General features: G+C 59.4%; 2 protein-coding genes across 3 annotated transcripts in view; one reads left to right on the top strand and one right to left on the bottom strand.

Annotated features, from left to right (window-relative positions):
- The first annotated feature begins 49 nt into the window (after positions 1 to 49).
- On the top strand, positions 50 to 8,870 carry CTU2 (cytosolic thiouridylase subunit 2). 2 transcript variants are annotated; one of them, XM_054711096.1, is made up of 16 exons: positions 50 to 179; positions 795 to 869; positions 3,127 to 3,205; positions 3,457 to 3,516; positions 4,663 to 4,723; positions 5,147 to 5,256; positions 5,431 to 5,595; positions 5,896 to 6,023; positions 6,094 to 6,229; positions 6,415 to 6,546; positions 7,525 to 7,616; positions 7,747 to 7,850; positions 7,955 to 8,102; positions 8,246 to 8,312; positions 8,440 to 8,498; positions 8,590 to 8,870. In XM_054711096.1, the coding sequence occupies exons 1-16, from the start codon at positions 115 to 117 to the stop codon at positions 8,660 to 8,662; spliced, it is 1,554 nt and encodes a 517-aa protein (XP_054567071.1). In that variant the 5' UTR covers positions 50 to 114; the 3' UTR covers positions 8,663 to 8,870. The 2 variants fall into 2 exon arrangements, with proteins under 2 accessions (XP_054567071.1, XP_027998781.2); XM_028142980.2 differs by having other exon boundaries at positions 5,431 to 5,625; positions 5,926 to 6,023.
- PIEZO1 (piezo type mechanosensitive ion channel component 1) overlaps positions 8,747 to 18,822 on the bottom strand; it is a 62,900-nt gene continuing 52,824 nt past the window's right edge. Inside the window, exons 29-51 of the mRNA XM_054711093.1 lie at positions 18,667 to 18,761; positions 18,281 to 18,352; positions 17,607 to 17,707; positions 16,969 to 17,047; positions 16,838 to 16,894; positions 16,582 to 16,754; positions 16,315 to 16,421; positions 15,946 to 16,137; positions 15,608 to 15,866; positions 15,346 to 15,534; positions 14,867 to 15,167; positions 14,444 to 14,606; positions 14,205 to 14,352; positions 13,907 to 14,121; positions 13,605 to 13,763; positions 13,380 to 13,527; positions 10,593 to 10,781; positions 10,298 to 10,390; positions 10,022 to 10,194; positions 9,826 to 9,948; positions 9,672 to 9,751; positions 9,394 to 9,583; positions 8,747 to 9,309 (exon numbers count right to left, since the gene is read on the bottom strand). Of these exons, the coding sequence (XP_054567068.1) occupies positions 9,060 to 9,309; positions 9,394 to 9,583; positions 9,672 to 9,751; positions 9,826 to 9,948; positions 10,022 to 10,194; positions 10,298 to 10,390; positions 10,593 to 10,781; positions 13,380 to 13,527; positions 13,605 to 13,763; positions 13,907 to 14,121; positions 14,205 to 14,352; positions 14,444 to 14,606; positions 14,867 to 15,167; positions 15,346 to 15,534; positions 15,608 to 15,866; positions 15,946 to 16,137; positions 16,315 to 16,421; positions 16,582 to 16,754; positions 16,838 to 16,894; positions 16,969 to 17,047; positions 17,607 to 17,707; positions 18,281 to 18,352; positions 18,667 to 18,761 (3,556 nt within the window). The 3' untranslated portion in view covers positions 8,747 to 9,059. The remainder of the gene's footprint in view (positions 9,310 to 9,393; positions 9,584 to 9,671; positions 9,752 to 9,825; positions 9,949 to 10,021; positions 10,195 to 10,297; positions 10,391 to 10,592; positions 10,782 to 13,379; positions 13,528 to 13,604; positions 13,764 to 13,906; positions 14,122 to 14,204; positions 14,353 to 14,443; positions 14,607 to 14,866; positions 15,168 to 15,345; positions 15,535 to 15,607; positions 15,867 to 15,945; positions 16,138 to 16,314; positions 16,422 to 16,581; positions 16,755 to 16,837; positions 16,895 to 16,968; positions 17,048 to 17,606; positions 17,708 to 18,280; positions 18,353 to 18,666; positions 18,762 to 18,822) is intronic.

The raw sequence follows: 18,822 nt of genomic DNA, 5'->3' as shown, positions 1-18,822 counted from the left end.
AGGGCGCACCCCGCCCCCGCGGGCGGCGAGGCACTGCGCGACGGCGATCTGTGACGTCATCAGAGCGCGTCCGCCGCTGGCAGGGCCGTGGTCGGCATCTCCCTCGGAACGGCCATGTGCCAGGTGGGCGAGGACTACGGGGCGCCCGCGCCCGAGGTGCCGCCGCCGCCGCGGGCTGGGTAAGAACTAGGCGCCACCCCCGTCCCTGCGGTTCGCGGCGCCCCCAGCCGGCGGCCAGTCCTACCCTGAGGTCCCGGCCGCCGCGCTCCGGAAAGCCCAGCCTCGCAGCCCGGGGTCCCAGGAAGGCTGGACCGCGCTCCGCAGCACCTGGGAGAGCCTGTCAAGCCGGTGGTGGACTCCCCAGGGAGCGGCTCCCTCTGCTCTCCCGCGCCTCAAATTCTTGCAGTCGGTGGGACAGCTCTGCCGCTGACCATGCTGTCTTTACTGGAAGAGCAGTCGGCTTTCCTGTCGCTGTCACCTACCGACTCCCTGTCTCCCGTCCAGAACCACACAGAGCAAGTTGACTCTCCTGTCGGGCCAGCCCTGGAGAGATGAGAGGTGGCCTTTAGGTGCCCCCTGAACCGGCTTTAACAGACCGGAACCCTCCAGGGCCCTTGTCGTTTTTCAAATTGGAAGTTGGGTTAAGACACAAGCTGGTTTGCCTTGTGTTCAGCTGCCCACGTGACCTCTCCCCTACACCAGGGTGGGGTGAGAAACAGGACCTCTTTCTGAAGTCTTAGGGGTGTGTGCAATGTGTTCTTGTTCTCTCTCCCCCCCGCCCCATGTCTCCGAAGCCGTGAGCTGAAGTGTGTGAAGTGCAAGGAAGGCCTGCCCGTGGTGGTGATACGAGCAGGAGATGCCTTCTGCAGGTGAGGCCTGGAGGAGGCTAGGAGACCTTGGCAAAAGGGCTTGCTCAGAAGCTAGGATTGCCTTCATTTATGTGTGGGTACCCAGTCTCCCACCATTCAACTGTGGATCAGGTGGCAGAAAGGCATATGATGGCACTTATGAGGAGAGCTGGCAGAAAGAGTGAGTGAGGTGCAGGCGGGATAAGCATTTCTGGGCAGCTAGAACCCATATAAGGGCAATTTGGAGCATCCTGGGACCTTGGGCAGGTTCTCCGGGTGATGCCTGTTTTACTTGTGAGGGACAGAGGAGTGGAAGGTGGGCTCAGCCTTCCCCTGCCTCTGGGGGTCCTTTACACAAAAGCAGAGACTTCTTCTCAGAGGGGCCTGGGCACCAGCAGGTTCTGTTTTATCTGAAGCTCTACTGTGTTCCTGTCACATCGCCTTTGAATCATAACTCTTCTATGTCTGGTCACTCCACTAGATTCACAGCTCCACAAGGGCAGGGCTGGTCTCCCATTTTAGCCCTGTTAATTCCTGGTGATGTTGCATGCTTTGTATAGCAAGTGAACATTTGTTGAATGGGTGATCAGCTCACATCTTTAAATTGGTCTCCAAGAGTGTTGGACTCTGCTTTCTAAAATGTTCCAAAAAAATAAACTGAAGGGACTGAATAAATTGTTTTCCGAAAACTTTCTCGTCCCTGAACATCTTTTGGGAGCTTAGTAGACTTGGTGTGTGCTTAGTAGGATGAGGTGTATGCCACCAGAAAATACATTTTAGGCACACAAAAAAAGCGCCACTGTTTTAATCACTTCAGAGCCTCTAAAAATGATCCCTCCAATCTGCTTGGAGAACTTGCTGATAAGAGGACAGACTGCAGCAGCTCTAGGCAAGGCCTGCAGGACTTCGGGGCCCAGAGCTCCCGCCCGCCCTGTGCTTGCTCAGTTTTGGGAAAAGGCGGGAAGCTGACTTTCTGGTTGTAGGTTTTGGCAGTCTAGGTTTTGAACATGTTTCCTCAATGATTGTGAGGATCGGCACATGTGGGAAACCCTGGCCTGACCCAGAGGGAAAGTATGGTTTTAGGAGCGTAGTGGTGCAGGGAGGACCGGGAGTGGGGTAGCCACAGGGTGATTTCCCCCCACCTCCTCACCCCCAGTGAGCAGGCGAAGTTGAACGTCTGTGTCTGCTGGGGGAACCTCAGCACATTCCGACTTTCCTGAGAGTCACTTCCTATGGCTGGTCACTTGGGGTCCCTCCAGCTCCAGCATTTTGCAGTTAAACACCGAGTTGAGTTACCGTCCTCACAAGGACCTGTGGGGTGTTTGGTTGGCTCATTATAAGGAGTTTCTGTTCGGTGTTGGGGGGATTGTTGTGGACACAAGGATAGCTGAGCAAGAAAAAGGAAGCAGACAGTGCATAGCCCCAGGCATGGGGCAGTTTTGGAGGTACAGTGTTGCCTCCTCTGTTCAGGGTGCCGTTCTCCACCCTGGCTGTCAGGGGAGCTTTAAAAAGCAGATGCCTGGGCCTCATCCCAATATACTGAGATGTAGTCAGTGATTCTAATGTGCAGTCAAGGCTGACCACCTCTGACCTAGTGAGCCCGAGTATCAGCTGGAAGTTTTACCAAGAACGCAGGTTCCCGGGACCTGCCCTGGAAGTTCTGATCTGTGGGTTTGGGGAAGAGCCCAGGATTCTGCGTTTCCAGGGGCTTCCTGGGCATTTCTGGTCCCAGCGGGATCAGAGCACTAGAGGAGGGCCTGTGTGGAGCTTCAGGCCTCTGGGCCCTGCAGCCTTCTCAGTGTTTCCCCCTTCACCCCAAGAGGTGGTGCTTCTCTCCGCGGGGGACTTGGAGGGGGTCATCAACTCTGCTTAAGGAAGGGCTGGGTGGCCTTGTCCTGCGCCTGCCTCTGTCCATCTGTTCCACCAGCTGGGCCTTTCTGAGCGCCTGCCAGAACAGGTGGCACCAGGCTCCTGGCCCCTCAGGCAACGGTTCACACTGGTAAGGATTGCGGGGGTGATGCAGGTGGGCCTTCACATTGGTATGAGGCTCATCCTGGGGCAACCATACCTGGTGAGAACCCCTCCATGCTGACCTCGGGGCAGAGCCTCATTGTCAAGATGCTTCTTTTAAAGATGGAAGTTGATACGAGAAGGAAAAGGTAACTGAGCAAGCATCAGGCTGCCACCCTGCAGAGGCCAGTATTGGCTTCCCTCTCTTGGCATGGAGGGTAGGCAACCTGGGCCATGAGGCTGCAGCCAGTGGTGGTTTGTGTTGCAGGGACTGTTTCAAGGCATTCTACGTCCACAAGTTCAGAGCTGTGCTTGGGAAGAACCGGCTGATCTTTCCAGGAGAGAAGGTAGAGTGTGGGGTGACTCCTCTGTGGAGTCTCCGACTGGGCAGTTCAGCCACCCGGGCCCTGGCTCTTAGCCCCTGCCACCCTTCCTGCAGCAGCCTGTCCCAGCTGCATCCTACCAGCTCCTCCCGCTGTCCGTGCCTGGGCTCTGAGAATGGACCATGTCGGGATATCCATAGTGGAGGGGGGGGCGGTATAGGGGTATTTTCATGTTGGAGATGTGGTGCCCTCCAGCAGTGTTCCTTCTTTCCCAGGTGCTCCTGGCGTGGTCTGGGGGGCCTTCGTCTAGCTCCATGATCTGGCAGGTCCTTGAGGTGCGTCTCCACACTGTTCTCCTGTGCCCAGGCCACCACCCAACCGAGCTTGAAAGTGGAGGGCCAGCACCCAGGGGCTCTTGTTTAGAACCAGAGAGAGCAGCCCTGGCGGGTTCCTGGATGTGTATACAAGAGGTGCACAAGCCAGGAGCTGCGTCCGGAGTACCCAGCTGTGTCCCAGTTTAGCACTCTGTCCATTTGCTCGATAGCAAAGTAATCACTGGGAAAAGAATGTCCTGGGGGAACAGCAGGGCATCACTCAAGGTGGCCCTGAAGCCATGGGCCTTTTCTCATCCTGGGAGTGTGTCTGGGACAAGTCGTTGAAATAGAAGTAGGTGTCTTGGGAGACAAAAAGTGGTTTGACCCTGCCAAACCCTAGCAAGGGGTTTTACTTGAGCTTCCTTGAGAAGTTTAAGAGAAGGAGAGGCAGGGGGAGGGATGCTGCCAGGGGAAGCCGTGTTGGTGGGGAAGACAGCTTATGTCAAGGTGGGGAGGGGAGAAGAAGGAAGGGTGCTGGTTGTGCTGGCCGGCCCGGATCACGTGTGGGGGCAGTTACGGTTTCTCTCGATGGTGCTGGGCACCGTGGAGGCTTTGGCCAGGGGGTGGGACACACCTGACCTGCACTGCCTGTGAGGGGTGTAGACTAGAGGGACTGGGGACAAGGCTGCAGCCGTGGGGTGGTTTGTATGGGATCCTGGGAGGTGCCCAGAGCTCGAGCGTGGTGCGTCTGCTCTCACTTGATGTCCCTAAACCTGGCCGGAGGATCTGAGAGAAGCGCCTGCTCCCCAGATGTTTGTCCAGCACGTGGTGCTACCCTTCCATGTGAGCAGCAGTTTCTTGCTTTTATCCTATTGTCCTGTTCCATGCGGAGCAGCCAGAGGAGCTGGCGTAGGGGGCATGGATGGCCATGTGGATCCAGCTGCTTCTCGGGGCATTGCCAGGAGCAGGGACAGACTGGGGAGGGCGGGTTTTACAAGGGAGAGTGCAGACACCAGGCACTTTGAAGTGAGTCAGGCTATACGGCTTCCCTCTGCAGCCTCTCCACTACAGGTGGGGTCCCTGCCCCTTACAGAGAAGGGTGTCTGTAGGGAAAGTGTCCTGTGGCTTCTAGCCGTGAGGCTGAGGCCAGTCCCTTCTCCTCTCCAGGGCCTGAGTCGAGATTCCGCCAAAAGACTGCGTTTTGTGCCAGGGGTTGTCTACGTTGATGGTACGTGTGGCCTTTTTTCTCTCCAAGGTCCCAACCGCTTGGGGCAGGCCCCCTGAATCAGCTGGCACTGTGCCCACACCTAGGCCCTGGAGACAGTGCACATGTCCACCAACAGATGGCACTGCTGTTGTCATAAGTCAGACCATCAGAGAGTCGGGCAGGAGTGTCGGCCCGGCCTCCTCTGCGGGATCTAGGGCACTGAGTGAGATGGTTGAGTTCACTACCCAAGGGGCTGGGTGCTAACCTGCCCCATCTCCCCTCCCCACTGCCCACTCTGAAAATGCTCCTCCAAGGAGGTCTGCAGCCTGTGGTTTCTACAGAAGCTGCTGCTCTGCAGAGCACAGGATCGAGGGATCTCATGTGTTGGCCTGTCCTGCCTGGGCTCGTCGCCTAAAAGCCATGACTTCTTTCTGCCTTTTTCAGAGGGAGCAGCCTGTGGACAGAGCCCGGAGGACAGAGCCAAAACCCTAGCCGAGATGAAGCTGATCCTGCAGACAGTTGGTTTTCCCTGGCACATTGTTGCCTTAGAAGAGGTATGTGGGCCCACCCCTGAGAAGGACCTCTGGAGGTGCCGGCTGGGATGCCACAAGGAGTGCATGCCCACTTGTTGGGGCCAGGCTGCGGGCCTCTTCCCTGGGCCGTGCCTCAGTATGCACAGTGGCGGGCCTGGCTTCATACAACTTCTCCACCCTCCCCTGCCCTGCAAGGTGTTCAGCCTGCCGCCATCTGTGCTTCGCTGCCTTGCCCAGGAGCCCTCGGGGACCAAGGGGGCCTACAAGGCAGCCGTGGACAGTTTCCTCCAGCAGCAGCATGCACCAGCCGAAGGGGAGGAGCAGCTGAGCCAGCCTGGCTCCCAGGACCCCCAGAGCCCAGCTGGGCTACCCACAGCTGCCCAGACCGAGGCTCAGCCACCGACAGCTGCCCAGACCGAGGCTCAGCCACCGACAGCTGCCCAGACCGAGGCTCAGCCACCGACAGCTGCCCAGACCGAGGCTCAGCCACCCACAGCTGCCCTGACCGAGACTCAGCCACCGACAGCTGCCCAGACCGAGGCTCAGCCACCCACAGCTGCCCAGACCGAGGCTCAGCCACCCACAGCTGCCCAGACCGAGGCTCAGCCACCGACAGCTGCCCAGACCGAGGCTCAGCCACCCACAGCTGCCCAGACCGAGGCTCAGCCACCCACAGCTGCCCAGACCGAGGCTCAGCCACCCACAGCTGCTCAGACCGAGGCTTTATCTAGACTCTTCGACTCAGTGAAGACACTGACAGCCAAGGAGGAGCTTCTTCAGACCCTGCGGTGAGCCTCCTCCCCGCCAGGTCCTGGCCCTGCCCTACCTGTGTCTGAGATCCCTTGCTCTGCTCTGCAGAACCCACTTGATTCTGCACGTGGCCCGGACCCATGGCTACTCCAAGGTGATGACGGGGGACAGCTGTACCCGCCTGGCCATCAAGCTCATGACTAGCCTGGCGCTGGGGAGAGGGGCCTTCCTGGCCTGGGACACGGTACTCAGAGGGCAGGCTGCCCAGGGGCCCCTCCCACCCTCACCCTTTAGGAATCAGTCTTGGGGTCTTCCTCATGGAGGGAGGAGCCTGACCTGACACCCCTCAGCCCCCAGCTGGCAGGGAAGGAGGGAGCTATAACCCTGTCAGCTAGGTACAGGGAAGAACGTACCCTCCTCCCTCCCCAGGGCTTCTCTGACGAGAGGCATGGTGACGTGGTGGTGGTGCGGCCCATGCGCGACCACACACTGAAGGAGGTCGCCTTCTACAACCGCCTGTTTGCCGTGCCCTCTGTCTTCACGCCAGCCATCGACACCAAGGTAACTTGCGGGACAGGGCAGAGGCGGCCAGCACATCATTGGCAGCCTAAGCTGTGTCCACACCAGCCCTCTAGCTTCAGTGCTTGCCACCTGGTACCATAGTGGAGTCGCTACGTCCCCCAGCATCCCTGGAGCTTATACAGGATAACCCTTGGAGTTGGAGGACAGGTTGATGCCTTCGAGGGGGAGGGGCTCACAAGGAGAGGGAGTTGCCACACCCTGGTACCTGTCCCTGGGAAGGCGAGGTGCCCAGCTTGGGGGGAGGGGTGGTCATGGACATGGGGAAGGGGATGATGGAGGGGCAGAATGACCTTTGTCAGAAAGACATAATTTTTTGTGGGTTTTTTTTTTTTTTTTTTTGGTGTGTGTTTCTTTGTTAATCCTCACCCAAGGATATATTTTTCATTAATTTTTATTAAGAGTGGAAGGGAGGGGTTGAGAGAGAGAGACATTGATGTGAAAGAGACACATTGATTGGTTGCCTCCCGCACGCACCCAAATTGGGCGAGGCGGGGCGGGGAGGGAACTCACAACCCAGGTATGTGCCCTTTGACCAGGAATTGAACTGGCAATTGATTTTGGTCATTGATTTCAGAGAGGAAGGGAGAGGGAGAGAGAAATAGAAACATCAGTGATGAGATAGAATCATTGATCAGCTGCCTCCTGCATGCCCCACACTGGGGATCAGCCTGCAACCCGGGCATGTGCCCTGACCAGCAATCGAACGGTGACCTCCTGGTTCATAGGTCAGCACTCAACCACTGAGCCACGCCGGTCAGGCCATAATTTAATTTTTTATTAATAATGGCCGTGTTTAGCAACAGGGACACTGTAGAAGTGTGTGCCTGATTCACTCCAGTCCCAACATGGCAGACTCTCAGGAGTTGACAGTGTGGAGAAACCCATGGCCCCTTGGCCAGGCCTGGGGCTGCTCCTCTGCACCAGGGCCACTCCAGCCCCCCATCTGATTGTCCCTAGGCCCCTGAGAAGTCCAGCATCCACCGGCTTATGGAAGCCTTCATGCTCAGGCTGCAGGCCCAGTTCCCCTCCACAGTCAGCACTGTGTACAGGTGTGTGTTTGTGCCGTGGAGTGGGAGTGGGAGGGTCGGCACTGAGTTCACCACCCTGGGGCTCAGGTCAGGCAGGAGCAAGGCTCTGGTTAACCGGTGGTGCCTCTGTGCCCTGTCCTCACACTTCCAGGACGAGTGAGAAGCTGGTCAAGGCCCCAAGGGATGGCAGTGCTGGTGGCCCCCCAGGCCCCCGCTGCCTGCTCTGCATGTGTGCACTGGACATCGACACTGCTGGTCTGTGCTGAATGTTCTCGGGGTTCTTCGGTGGAAGGGGTACCGGTGAGTGGGTATTGGGGTTTACCAATCCTGAGGTCCCCTCAATTCATTTCTGCTTGCAGATAGTGCCACGGCTTTTGGGGCCCAGACCTCACATCTCTCCCAGATGCAGCCCCCCATCCCACCAGCTGAGGCACCCAGAAGACCCTGCTGCTCTGCGGGGGTGGGCAGGGCCCAGGGCTGTTGCCGGGGGGCTGAGCCCTGCGGGAGGTGAGTCTCTTCCCTGACCCACCCCACCCCGTGGCTGGTCCCTTGCAGCTACACAGAGGGTGGTGGTACACCTGGGACCAAGCCCTCGGGCCCTGCACTGAGGGGCCAAGACCGGGCACACAGGTCCAGCTCTGCTCTCACAGGGAGGACCCCCGAGCCCATGTCATCGAGCAGCTGTGCTACGGGTGCCGTGTGAACATGAAGGACTTGGTGCGTGGATGCCTGCTTTGTGTTGGTGATAGGGGAGGCCCTCCCACTCCTGGGGTGAGGGGGCAGGTTGGCACTGGCTGAGCTCTGTGCCACGCAGCCCATCACTCATGCCGGCTCTCTGTTGCAGCCTTCCTTGGACCCCCTGCCTCCCTACATCCTGACTGAGGCCCAGCTCCGTAGCCAGAGGTACTGGTGCCTGCTGTGCTGGGAGCCCTGGGAGCGGTTCTTCTGGATGTGAGCACCTTTGGGCTGATTCCCACTGTGTGGCTTCCCCCAGGGCCTCGGTCTTGCAGGAGATGCAGGAGTATCTGGTTGACAGTGATGATGAGGCGCAGACCGGTGAGAGCTGAGCCTCAGAATGGACCCCTGGGACCCGGCCTGGACCTCTGCCATGCTGGAGCAGGACACAGGGATGGGCAGGAGGCGTGCTATCATCCGTTTGTATAAATAAAAATGTTTTAATTAAAAAACTCTACAGTACGTGTGGAGAAAGGAGGGCTGGGCCCCTGGCCCAGTGTGTCTGGCACTGGGCCCTGCAGGGACGACGGAAAGGGACAGCAGTCCTGCGCTGGGCCATGGAGGGGCCACAGCTTCCTTCTGACAGCAGCATCGGGGCTCAGTGGGCCAGGAGGACCTGTCACAGCTGGTGGCCTGGGACTGGAGTATCTGCTCCTGTGGCCTGAGGAGCACTGCCCTCCTTCCTGCCAGGCCGGCTCCTTCATTCACGGTGCACACGGAGCCTGGCTCCTACTCCTTTTCGCGGGTCCACTTGATCATGGTCTCCGGTGAGCGGTAGAGGAAGATGAGCTTGGCGTATAGCTCCTCTTCCAGCTCCAGCTCCCGCGTCTCCCGCACCAGGAAGATGTCCTGGCAGAGCTTGAGGATTCGGTCCACACACGGCAGCTCCTCGAACATGATGGAGTGTGAGATGTCACTGAAGAAGTCGCGCACAAACTTGCCGATGACCAGCACGATGGACACGTAGAGCCCCATGATCCTGCCACGCAAGTGAGGGTGAGTCCTGGGGGCTGCTACCCACAGCCGCACCCCAGCCCCCAGGCCCACGTCACTGCACACTCACCCGTAGCCAGCCAGGAAGCCCAGGCTGGGTGGGCTGACCTTGTCGTTGAAGATAACCATGGGCAGCAGGTTGCAGTCAGCCTGGCAGTCCTGTAGCTCGATGACCCACCACTCAAGGAAGCCAGCAGCCCCCGAGCCCACACGCTCCCTCCGCAGCTGGATGCGCACGCCGAGGTAGTCTGCCTCCTCGTCTGGGTCAGAGCGGTGAGACAGTCAGCCATCACCCTCTCCCAGGGCAGAGGCCATGGCCCAGCACCACCCTCCCCCAGACACACTCACTGGGCTGCAGCTGCTTCACGGGGTTGGCCTCAGGCCCGTTGGGGGCACGGATGTACTTGGGGAAGAGGTTAGGGATGACCCTGTGGGGAGGAATCCAGTGTGTAAGGTCTGGCCCAGCCTTCCTGGTGCCCCCGGCCCCTTGGTCCCCACTCACACTGACTGGTCCGAGGTGCCCTCCAGCAGGCTGGCCAGCTGCCGCCGCTCAGTGCTGTTGGGGGCCAGGTCCAGGGTGTGCTTCTCGTTGGTGTACTCGACAGTGCCTCCCTTGGCCAGGTCCCTGCAAGCAGGGGTGCAGTGTGACCCACCGAGGCGTGTACCCCATCCAGGCCCCATCCGAGCCCAGGACATACCTCTGGAAGTTCCAGGTAAAGCGCAGGGTGATGTCGGCAGTGCCATTGTACAGCTCCCGCTTCATCTGGGCCCTGCTTGGCGGGCTGATGCGCCACAGAGCCCCGGAGCTGCCCTCGATCTGCGCCGTGACGATGTCCTCAGGGCTGTACTGGCTGATGAACTGCATGGCCAGCTGAGCACAAGACAGCACCTCAGTGGGGTGAGGCCAAACCACCCCCCGCCCCCCAAAGCCGTCCCTTCCCCTGCCAGGCAGATGCAATGTGGGGGCTGCTTACCGGGTGGGGGTCAAACTGCCTGGACAGCTCCTCATAGGCCTGTGGTGTGAAGGGCACGATGGACGGCTGCTGGGCACTCATGGTGAACAGGGGCTGAGGGTGGAAACAGGGTGACATGGTGCCGGGGGAGCCTCCCTGACTCCCCAGGTTGCCAGCACGCAGGCCGAGCTCTGCACAGTCCATGAGGACAATAAAGGGGAGGAGCGGGAGTTGGGGCTGCCTGGCCAGAGCCCTCAGTGTGCGGCAGAGCTTGCACCTGCACTGCTTCCCGTGGCTGGAGAAGGTGGCTGCTCACCTCGTAGCCCCCCAGCTTGAGGGTGACGGTGACGTCAATGGGCTGGTTGACTACGCCGACAACGGAGCGCACCAGAGACATGAAGAGCAGCGGGAACCAGATGATGGCCACAAGGAACAGGATTATAAGGCCGCCCATGCCATATTTCACAATCTTCTTCTTCTTCTGCCCCTTGGGCTGTGGGTATTTCTGGTGGGGGGACAGGGTACGGGTCAACTGCTCAGCTCCACCTTCCCAGTGCCCTGCCTTGTGCAGGCCTCCATCCCTGCTCCCTAGCCACAAGTGCTGTCTCAGACAGAGCTGCCCTCCACACCCCACCATTCCATCCTCAAGGCCATGGTCCTGAGCTCACCCCGTGGACCCATAAAGTCAAGCCTTAATTGAACATCCAAACTGACTGCAGAGCTACAGCAGCTAAGTCTGTGGTGCTGGACAGGACAGAGATCAGTGGAGAGAGGATGAGCCCCAAAACAAACGCACACATGGAGACAGGTGCCAACCCCTCAGTAGGGAAAGGACAGCCTTTTCAACAAATGGATGTCCACATGCAAAAGAATAAAGGTGGACCCTTAACTAACACCATATGCAAAAATTAAGACCTAAATCACTGAAACTCTTCAGGGCAAATCTTTGTACCTTAAATTTGGCAAAATATCCTCAGATCTCATACCAAAAGCACAAGCAACAAAAGAAAAAATTTATTTATTTATTTATTTATTTATTTTAAATATATTTTTATTGATTTTTCACAGAGAGGAAGAGAGAGGGATAGAGAGTTAGAAACATCGATGAGAGAGAAACATCGATCAGCTGCCTCTTGCACACCCCCCACTGGTGATGTGCCCGCAACCAAGGTACATGCCCTTGACCGGAATCGAACCTGGGACCTTTCAGTCCGCAGGCCGACGCTCTATCCACTGAGCCAAACCGGTTTCCGCAGAAAAAATTTAGACTAGACATTATGAAAATAGACTGTGTGCTCCCAAGGACACCATCACAAAGGAGAAAGAACCACAGAATGAGGGAAATACTTGCAAATCGCCTATCGGATAGAGTCTAGTATCCGGAATATCTATGGAACTCTCAGCTCAGTAAAAGGTGTAAATGTGCCACCTTTTGTTTATCCAGCAGTTGCTTAACCCAAGGGAAAAATGGGCAAAGGTTCTGAAAAAAACACTCTCCAAAGAAGATAGACATGGCAAATAAGCACAGGAAAAGATGCTTATCATTAGCCAATAGGGAAATGCAAAATCAAAACCACGGGGATGGGTAAAAAATGTCAGACAAGGAGGGTTAGCAAGGAAGTGGAAGAGCAGTGGGACTGCAATGGAGCCGTCACCATGGAAAACAACTCGAGAGTGAAACCTAGTTACCTCACGGCCCAGCAGTGCCCACTCCTATGTGTCTCTCCAGAAGAAGTGGAAACTTGTGTGTTCAGAGTCTTACATGTGAATATCCATAGCATTTTTTATCATAAAAACAAACCCAAATGTCTATCACCATTTGGAACTGTTGGATAAATAAAAGATGGCATGAACCATAACCACATAGACCTAACACTAGACTTAACCTTAACCCAACATTACCAGTAACATTAACCCTACCCCTAACACTTGTACCTAGTCCTAACTCTATCCCTACCTCTAAACCTAACCCTAGCCCTACCCATAACTCCTAACAAACAAAAAGTTAAACTATTCAGCCATAAAAAGAAATTGTGACACATGCTACAACATGGATGAACTGTGGTAATATGCTGAGTGAAAGAAGCCAGTCACAAAAGGCCACACTGATTTCATTTATATGAAATTAGTGGCCTGGTGCAAAAAATTCGTACACATTAAAAGGGAATTAATTAGAGGAAATGTTTTAATATTGCTATTTGCCCTTTCTTTATAATAGAAGTGTCAGAGATGAAAGAAAATTAGTAAAATATATATGAAAATCTCACTCCTGTCAGAGTCTGGGGCGTGCCGCGGGACCCAGAGTCAAGTCCCCACCCACCTGCACGTGCTTTGAAATTGCAGGAGACCCAGACCCAGCCGCCCCCACCACCGTCAAGCCCCTCTGGGTGGGGAATGCAGCCTCAGGTCCCCCCGGCTGGCACTGGGTGGGTGGGGGGGGCGCAGCCTAAGGTCTCCCGTTAAGCCCTGCAGGGCGGGGGTGGGGGGGCGCGGCCTGAGGTCCCCTGCCCCGGCACCATGCAGCCTCAGGTCACTGCTGTTCAGTCGTTACATGACAGCATCCCGGCCAATTTGCATATTATCCTATTATTAGATAGATGTCCAGAACAGGCAAATCTATAAAGTAGGTGGTGGCTGCCAGGAGCTGAGCAATGAGGGGATGGACAGTGACTGCTAATGGGTATGATGAGCATGTTCTGACATGTGGTGATGGATGCACGACTCCAAACATACTGAACCACCAAGTCGTACACTTTAAATGGGCAAATCTTGTTGTATGAATTCTCTCTGTAAAGCTGCTAAAAAAGAACAAAAATTCAGCTAACATTATGGCAGGCATATTCCACTGTGCAATTTGCTCAGGCCACTGCCAACCGCCTGCCCCTAACAGGGCAGAGTTCACTATCCCCTCTCTAAGAAGCCCCTCTGGCTGCCAGGGGGAGTTCTAGAAATGCTCTCTGGCCCACAGTGGCTCTCTGACCTCATGTTGCCATGGTTTCTGAGCCCAAGGAGGGGCCGCCAGCGTTTGGTTCTCGCAGTTCCCACCGGCCCCAATGGGGAATGACCAGTGTCCCCTCTCTACCCTCGCCCTGGGCCCAGGCACCTTTTCTGTCTCTCGGCTGCACTTGATGATGAAGATGTTGGCATAGATGTCCTCCACGCACATCCAGTTGGACAGGGACAGCGTGGTGTCTGTCCAAACCCAGTCCATCACGGCCCGCAGCTCCACCAGGAACGGCACCAGCCGGAACCTACCGGAGACGGGGTACCCATCAGGAGGGGCTGAAGGAGGAGCCTTGACCCCCCCCTTGGGCCGGCCCACACTCACCCCTGGAAGAGGAAGAGGTTGAGGTGGTTGTACTTCTTGGTGAGGAAGTTGCCAAGAATGCGGGTGGGGTAGCCACAGCGGATCTGGTAGGCAGACAGGGCAAAGTAGATGCACTTCACAAAGTACCACAGCTGGGCTACTGAGTTCTGGCTGAACATCCTAGGTGGGACAGGAAGCTCAGATCAGGGCGCCCTGCCCGAGTCCAGTAGCTGGAGCCCCCAAGGCCCCTGGACCCAAATGCAGCTCTGCCAGGCACCACAAAGCATGCCTCTGCAGGCTGGGCCTGACCCGCCAGCACCCACCTCTCAGTGACAGCGGGCAGGATGAAGAACATCCAGACATGGATGGCCAGCACCAGGACGACCTGGAAGGCCAGCTTGCCCAGCACGGTCTTGCGCAGGTAGAGGGCACGGTCGATGACCATAGTGCTGAACTGGATCAGCAGCATGACCAGGAAGGCCTCAGGAACCTGGTCATCCGACAGGGACGACGTGATGTCCGTAGCCGCTGAGTGCTTCTGTGGCCAGGAAAGGAAGGGTCAGGGAGAGCTGGGGTGGCTGCTGGGCTCTGCGCTCACAGGGGCCCCTGAGCCCAGCTCACCCCAAAGGCCCAAAAGCCGAAGATGATGATGATGAAGTCGACCACATCCGCCAGGAACATGAGGGCATAGACGTCAGTGGCTGCACGGTACTTGGTGTGCAGGATGTCGTGGAAGAAACACCGCAGGGGCCGGTACACACTCTGGGCCCTGCGGACGGGCGGAAGGGAGCTCAGCCCAGGACCACCTTGGTTGCTCTCACCCACCCCTCCCCTAGGCCACTCCCAGGTTGGTCACTCACAGGGACAGGCAGAAGGTCTGCAGCCGGATGCCCACCGCCCTCACTCTTTCCCGGGGACGACTCCGCCTCCTCTGTCCCCCAGAGGTGGCTGCTGCCTCCGCCTCCTCCTCCTTCTCCTCCTCCTCCTCCTCCTCCGCCTCCTCCTCCTCCTCAGTCTTGGCTTCTGTGGGGGAGTAGTCACCACTGATGAACTGAGGCCTAGTTCAGCTCCTGATCATCCCGAGAGCCCCCCCAAGGGGCTGCCATCACCCCATTTCGCAGACCAGCAGACTAAGCACAGGGCCCTCCCAGCATCACCAGCAGTGGGCCCCTGGGGCTGCATCCTCTGGACACAGAGGGTGTGGTTGGAACCTGGCCGGGGTGGTGATTGCAATGTGAGAGCTGGGTGGGCTGGGGTGGTTGCGAGTTGACAGGGACATGTACCAATGGCTGCCGGTCCTCTGGGTTCTGCACTCTCCTTCCTCCTCCTCCTGAAACGCAGACCAATGCGCTTCGTGTCGTGGGGCCTGAGCTCCACGTGTGGCTCTGAGGGCCCATCTCTCGCTTCTACTTGGATGTCATCCTCGGTGGTGGCCCCAGCCACCCCCAGCTCCTCCCGGGGCCCTGTGCCCTCCTCAGTCTGGAGTCCCAGCAGGGCTGGCTCCTCCTCAGGCTCCTCCTTCCCATGGCCCCCATCAGGCTCCTTGGAGAGCGGGTCCTCCTCGTGGTCCCAGAGGCCATAGCACTGTGGAAGGAAGGGAGGAGGGCCTTGGGGAGGCAGGCATGGCTGCACGGGCAGCCCTTGGACCAGGCAAGATGGCCAGGCCCACCCTGGGGCCCACAGTGTCCAGCTTCGCCTCCTGGAACAAGATGGCTGAGAGGTGCCCGCCTGCTGCCCACCGGCCCTGGCACCTGGCACTCACCAGCAGCTGGGAACGATGGAAGAAGAGGGCCAGGAGCTGCACCAGGTCGTACTTGATGTAGCTGTCGGTCTTCTCCAGGCCCAGGATGCGAGGCGGGAAGTAGGGCTTGTTCTCATAGCGCCGCAGCACCGTGTGGCTGTTCCAGGGGAAGAAGCCAAACTGGAACAGGTACTTGGTGACCACCATGACCTGCGGGGCAGCGGGGCTCAGCATGGCGGGCGGGGCCGGGCCCACCCCTCCCACCCCCCAGGCCGCTGCCCACCTCGGTGAAGACGATGGCCGTCATCCAGAAGCGCTTGCTGGGCCGCGGGATGGACAGCATGGCCCACAAGAAAACCAGCACGGGCAGCACAAGGGAGGTGGCCGAGGCGGTGACCATATGGTTGAGAACAATGATGAAATAGCAGAGCAGCTCGGAGTGGGCAGCCACGCACTGGTACACGGCCTGCAGCAGCCGCAGCGCCCGGCCCTGCCCGGCCTCGAACTGCTCAGCCGCCTCCAGCTCTGGGATGCGCAGGCACCTGCGGGGTCCACGTTCAGGCAGGTTCTGGCCCCAGGCCTGGGCCCCCCCCGGCCCCACCAGCCGCCCCTCGCACACACCTGTCAAGGAGCAGCTCGCTGGCCGTGCGCATCCGGGTCCGAGTGCTAGCGGGAAGCTCTCGGGAGCCGCGTAGAGAAGCCCTGGGCTCCGTGACCATCTCCTCGCTGCCACTGCGGGTGTTGTAGCCCGTGCTCAGGGGGCTGCCGGGGTCCTCGGGCGTGCTGCTTATTGGTTCTTCTGCCCCCAGCCCGCTGTGGGAGGGGAGGCTGGTCACAGACGGCAGGACGGCCTCAAGGTCCCTGGTGGACAGGGGCTGGGAGGCTATGGGCCCGAGTGTAGCCGCTGGGGTGTCCCTGGCCCTGGGCCTGAGAGCAGGCCAGATGCAGTGGGTACTGGCTGCCACTTGAGCCCCTGCGGCCCATACCTACCTCGAAGCTGTGCTAGGCACATCACGTGCCTCCGGGGGGCCTGATGGCGTGGCCTCGGCTTCGCTCGAGTACAGCTGGTCCAGCACGCCCCGGTGCACCTCTCTACCCTGCAGGGCACACGAGGGGGCTAGGGCAGTGGAGGTGCCCCCCCCCCCCGCCCCCGGTGTGGGGGAGGTGAGGGTGGGGCAGGCACAGGGGTAGGGTGGTGTGGTAGGGCATGGTGGCAGGGGTGGGGGTGTGATGGGGTCGGGGTATGGTGGCACCCACCCTGAGCAGCTCCTGTGTGAGCAGGTAGCGCTCAGCACGCAGCACGTTACTCATGGCGCGGTGGTGCCGTGTGAAGGTGTGCAGCCAGCGCGTCAGCCCGTCCACCAGCGCCTGGCCCAGCACCCACAGGAACTGCATGGTGCTCAGCACCCGCTGCATCACATGGCTCCGGCCTGCAGGGAGGGGGTTGGCGGGAGGGTCCTGGAGGGGCAGCCAGCGCGAGAACCCCAACCCCAAACCCCCAGGGCCCGCGTACCTGCCACCTCGTCCTCTGCGCCCCCTGCCAACTCCACCTCTGGACCCGGGCCGCCTCCTGGGCATAAGGGAGCCGGTCAGCGCCTTGTAGCCCTACGTTCCCACCCCCTACCCGCACTCAGCCTGACTCACCCACAGGCCGCTGTGCCTGCTCCTGCCGCCGCCGCCTCAGCACCGTCTGGGCGTTGGTCACCCACGCCTGGTACGCCATCTGCAGGACGGGGCCCCGGGTTAGCACCTGCTTCCCAGGCCCAGTCGCACTGGGCTCACCTCTGAGCTCCCGAGGAAGAGAAGGAGCCAGGGTCAGCGCCGCTGGGGACCTTCAGCCTGAGCCGGGGAAGACGTGGGCACCATGGGGTGTTGTGGGCGGAAAGGGCAGTTCGCACAGCCCACCGGGCACATCACGGTTCTCACTTAGCACCCAGGCCTCAGGCCAGAACCAGGGACCCAAAGGTGGACAGGAGGCTCCTGGCTCAGAAGACCGATGTGCGATCAGCAAACATAAGGAGCCCTCTTGAAGGCCAGGCCACCGGTGGCCACCACAGGCCTGGGGGTCAGAGTTGGGACTGCAGGAGGAGGTGGGCAGAGGCACACAGCTGCCATGACCTATGGGCCCCACCGACTGCTGTGCCGTCTGACTGGTAGACTCAGGAGGTCTGAATGGGGCTGGGCAGGTCCCCAGGCCCTGGGGGCATCTGTCCTTCCTGTGCTGGCCTGGCCCAGGTGCTCCACGGACAGGGGAAGGCAGCCAGGGGACCCTTCCACCTCACCTGGAAGGCACTCTGTGCCGATGGCCTGGGGTCCTCGGGCTGGGCCTCCTCCTCCTCCTCACTGTCGGACTCGAACAGGAAGTAGTCCCCAGAGTGGATGACTGTGGGCAGGGTGGGGTTGAGCTGGCCTCCCCCACGTGGGGTTGGGCTCTGCAAGACTCTCAAGTTCATGGGCTTGGGGGTGGGCAGTAATAGGCCTGGCTGTGCTGCCCAGCTTGGGTTCCCTCAGCATCCTGTGACCCCAGGGGCCAAGGCCCGCATGCCCCCCGCCCCCCCCAGGGACAGCCTCAGTGGCTGGAGGCAGGGAGCAGCAGGCTGGAGGACGGAGGCGCATGCACAGGACACAGGCCGGAGTGGCGGGACGAGACCAGACTGGACGAGAGGAACACGGGGAGCAGGGCCAGGAAAGGAGAGGCTGGGGGTGGGCAGGGATAATTCAGACTTCGGAATCCCCGAGTTATAAAATGCAGAGCCGGTGGGGCGGGGCGGGGGGGGGGGGCGGGCAGCTAAATCGAGGCCCAGCCCTTTGTTACTGCATGGCCTGCACCCAGGCTGCAGGTCAGTACCGGCAAGCTGTATGCCCCAAAGGCGGTAGCAACTGAGAGGTGGGGGGGGGGGTACCCAACACACAGCAGCTTGAGAGAGTGGTCATGGCAGCCAGGTTGGGGCGGTACCTGCGGCGTGGTCCAGCCAGGGCCGCCACCACTGTGTCCGTGGCGGGGAGGAGCCCCCTGGCCTGCCGGGACCTGTGAAGGGGAGGGGGTGGCGAACATGAGCCAGCAGGGAGAGTCACGGAGAATGAGGGTGTCCCCTCAGCAGAGACACACAGAGCCCCTTCAGGGACCAGCACCCGCTCATGGGGCTATGGCGGTGGAGGACAGCCCACAGTGCAGACGGACAGTCGCTGGCAGGCTGAGTGGCCTGCAGGGACAGAGAGTGACCACATGGCACAGGACAGATGGGCTGGAAGCCCCGTGTGACGTCACGTGGCACAGACGCGGACAGGCTCCAGCGGCACGATGCACCAGTGCTGGGGGCCCTGGGGGCTCTACCCACTCACCTGGCTCCTGGCCGGGCTCCAGGGCGTCCTGGGGGTGGCCGAGGCTCACCAGGCCCTGCCTGTGCTTTTCCTGCTTGGCGCGGATACGTTCCATCCTGTGGATGGGAGACGACTCTGAGCATCGGGCCAGACAGGAAAACACCCCACCCCATCCTG

Source organism: Eptesicus fuscus, chromosome 21 (genome assembly GCF_027574615.1).
Source record: "Eptesicus fuscus isolate TK198812 chromosome 21, DD_ASM_mEF_20220401, whole genome shotgun sequence".
NCBI lineage: Eukaryota > Metazoa > Chordata > Mammalia > Chiroptera > Vespertilionidae > Eptesicus > Eptesicus fuscus.
This window is presented reverse-complemented; position numbering and strand designations above follow the sequence as displayed.

Bases quoted from the DNA above. Each gene is read 5' to 3' on its own strand.
- CTU2 (XM_054711096.1), top strand. From the start codon at position 115: ATGTGCCAGGTGGGCGAGGACTACGGGGCGCCCGCGCCCGAGGTGCCG. The intron at 870-3,126 runs GTGAGGCCTGGA...TTTGTGTTGCAG, and splicing joins GCAGGAGATGCCTTCTGCAG to GGACTGTTTCAAGGCATTCT. The intron at 7,851-7,954 runs GTCTGTGCTGAA...TTCTGCTTGCAG, and splicing joins ACTGGACATCGACACTGCTG to ATAGTGCCACGGCTTTTGGG.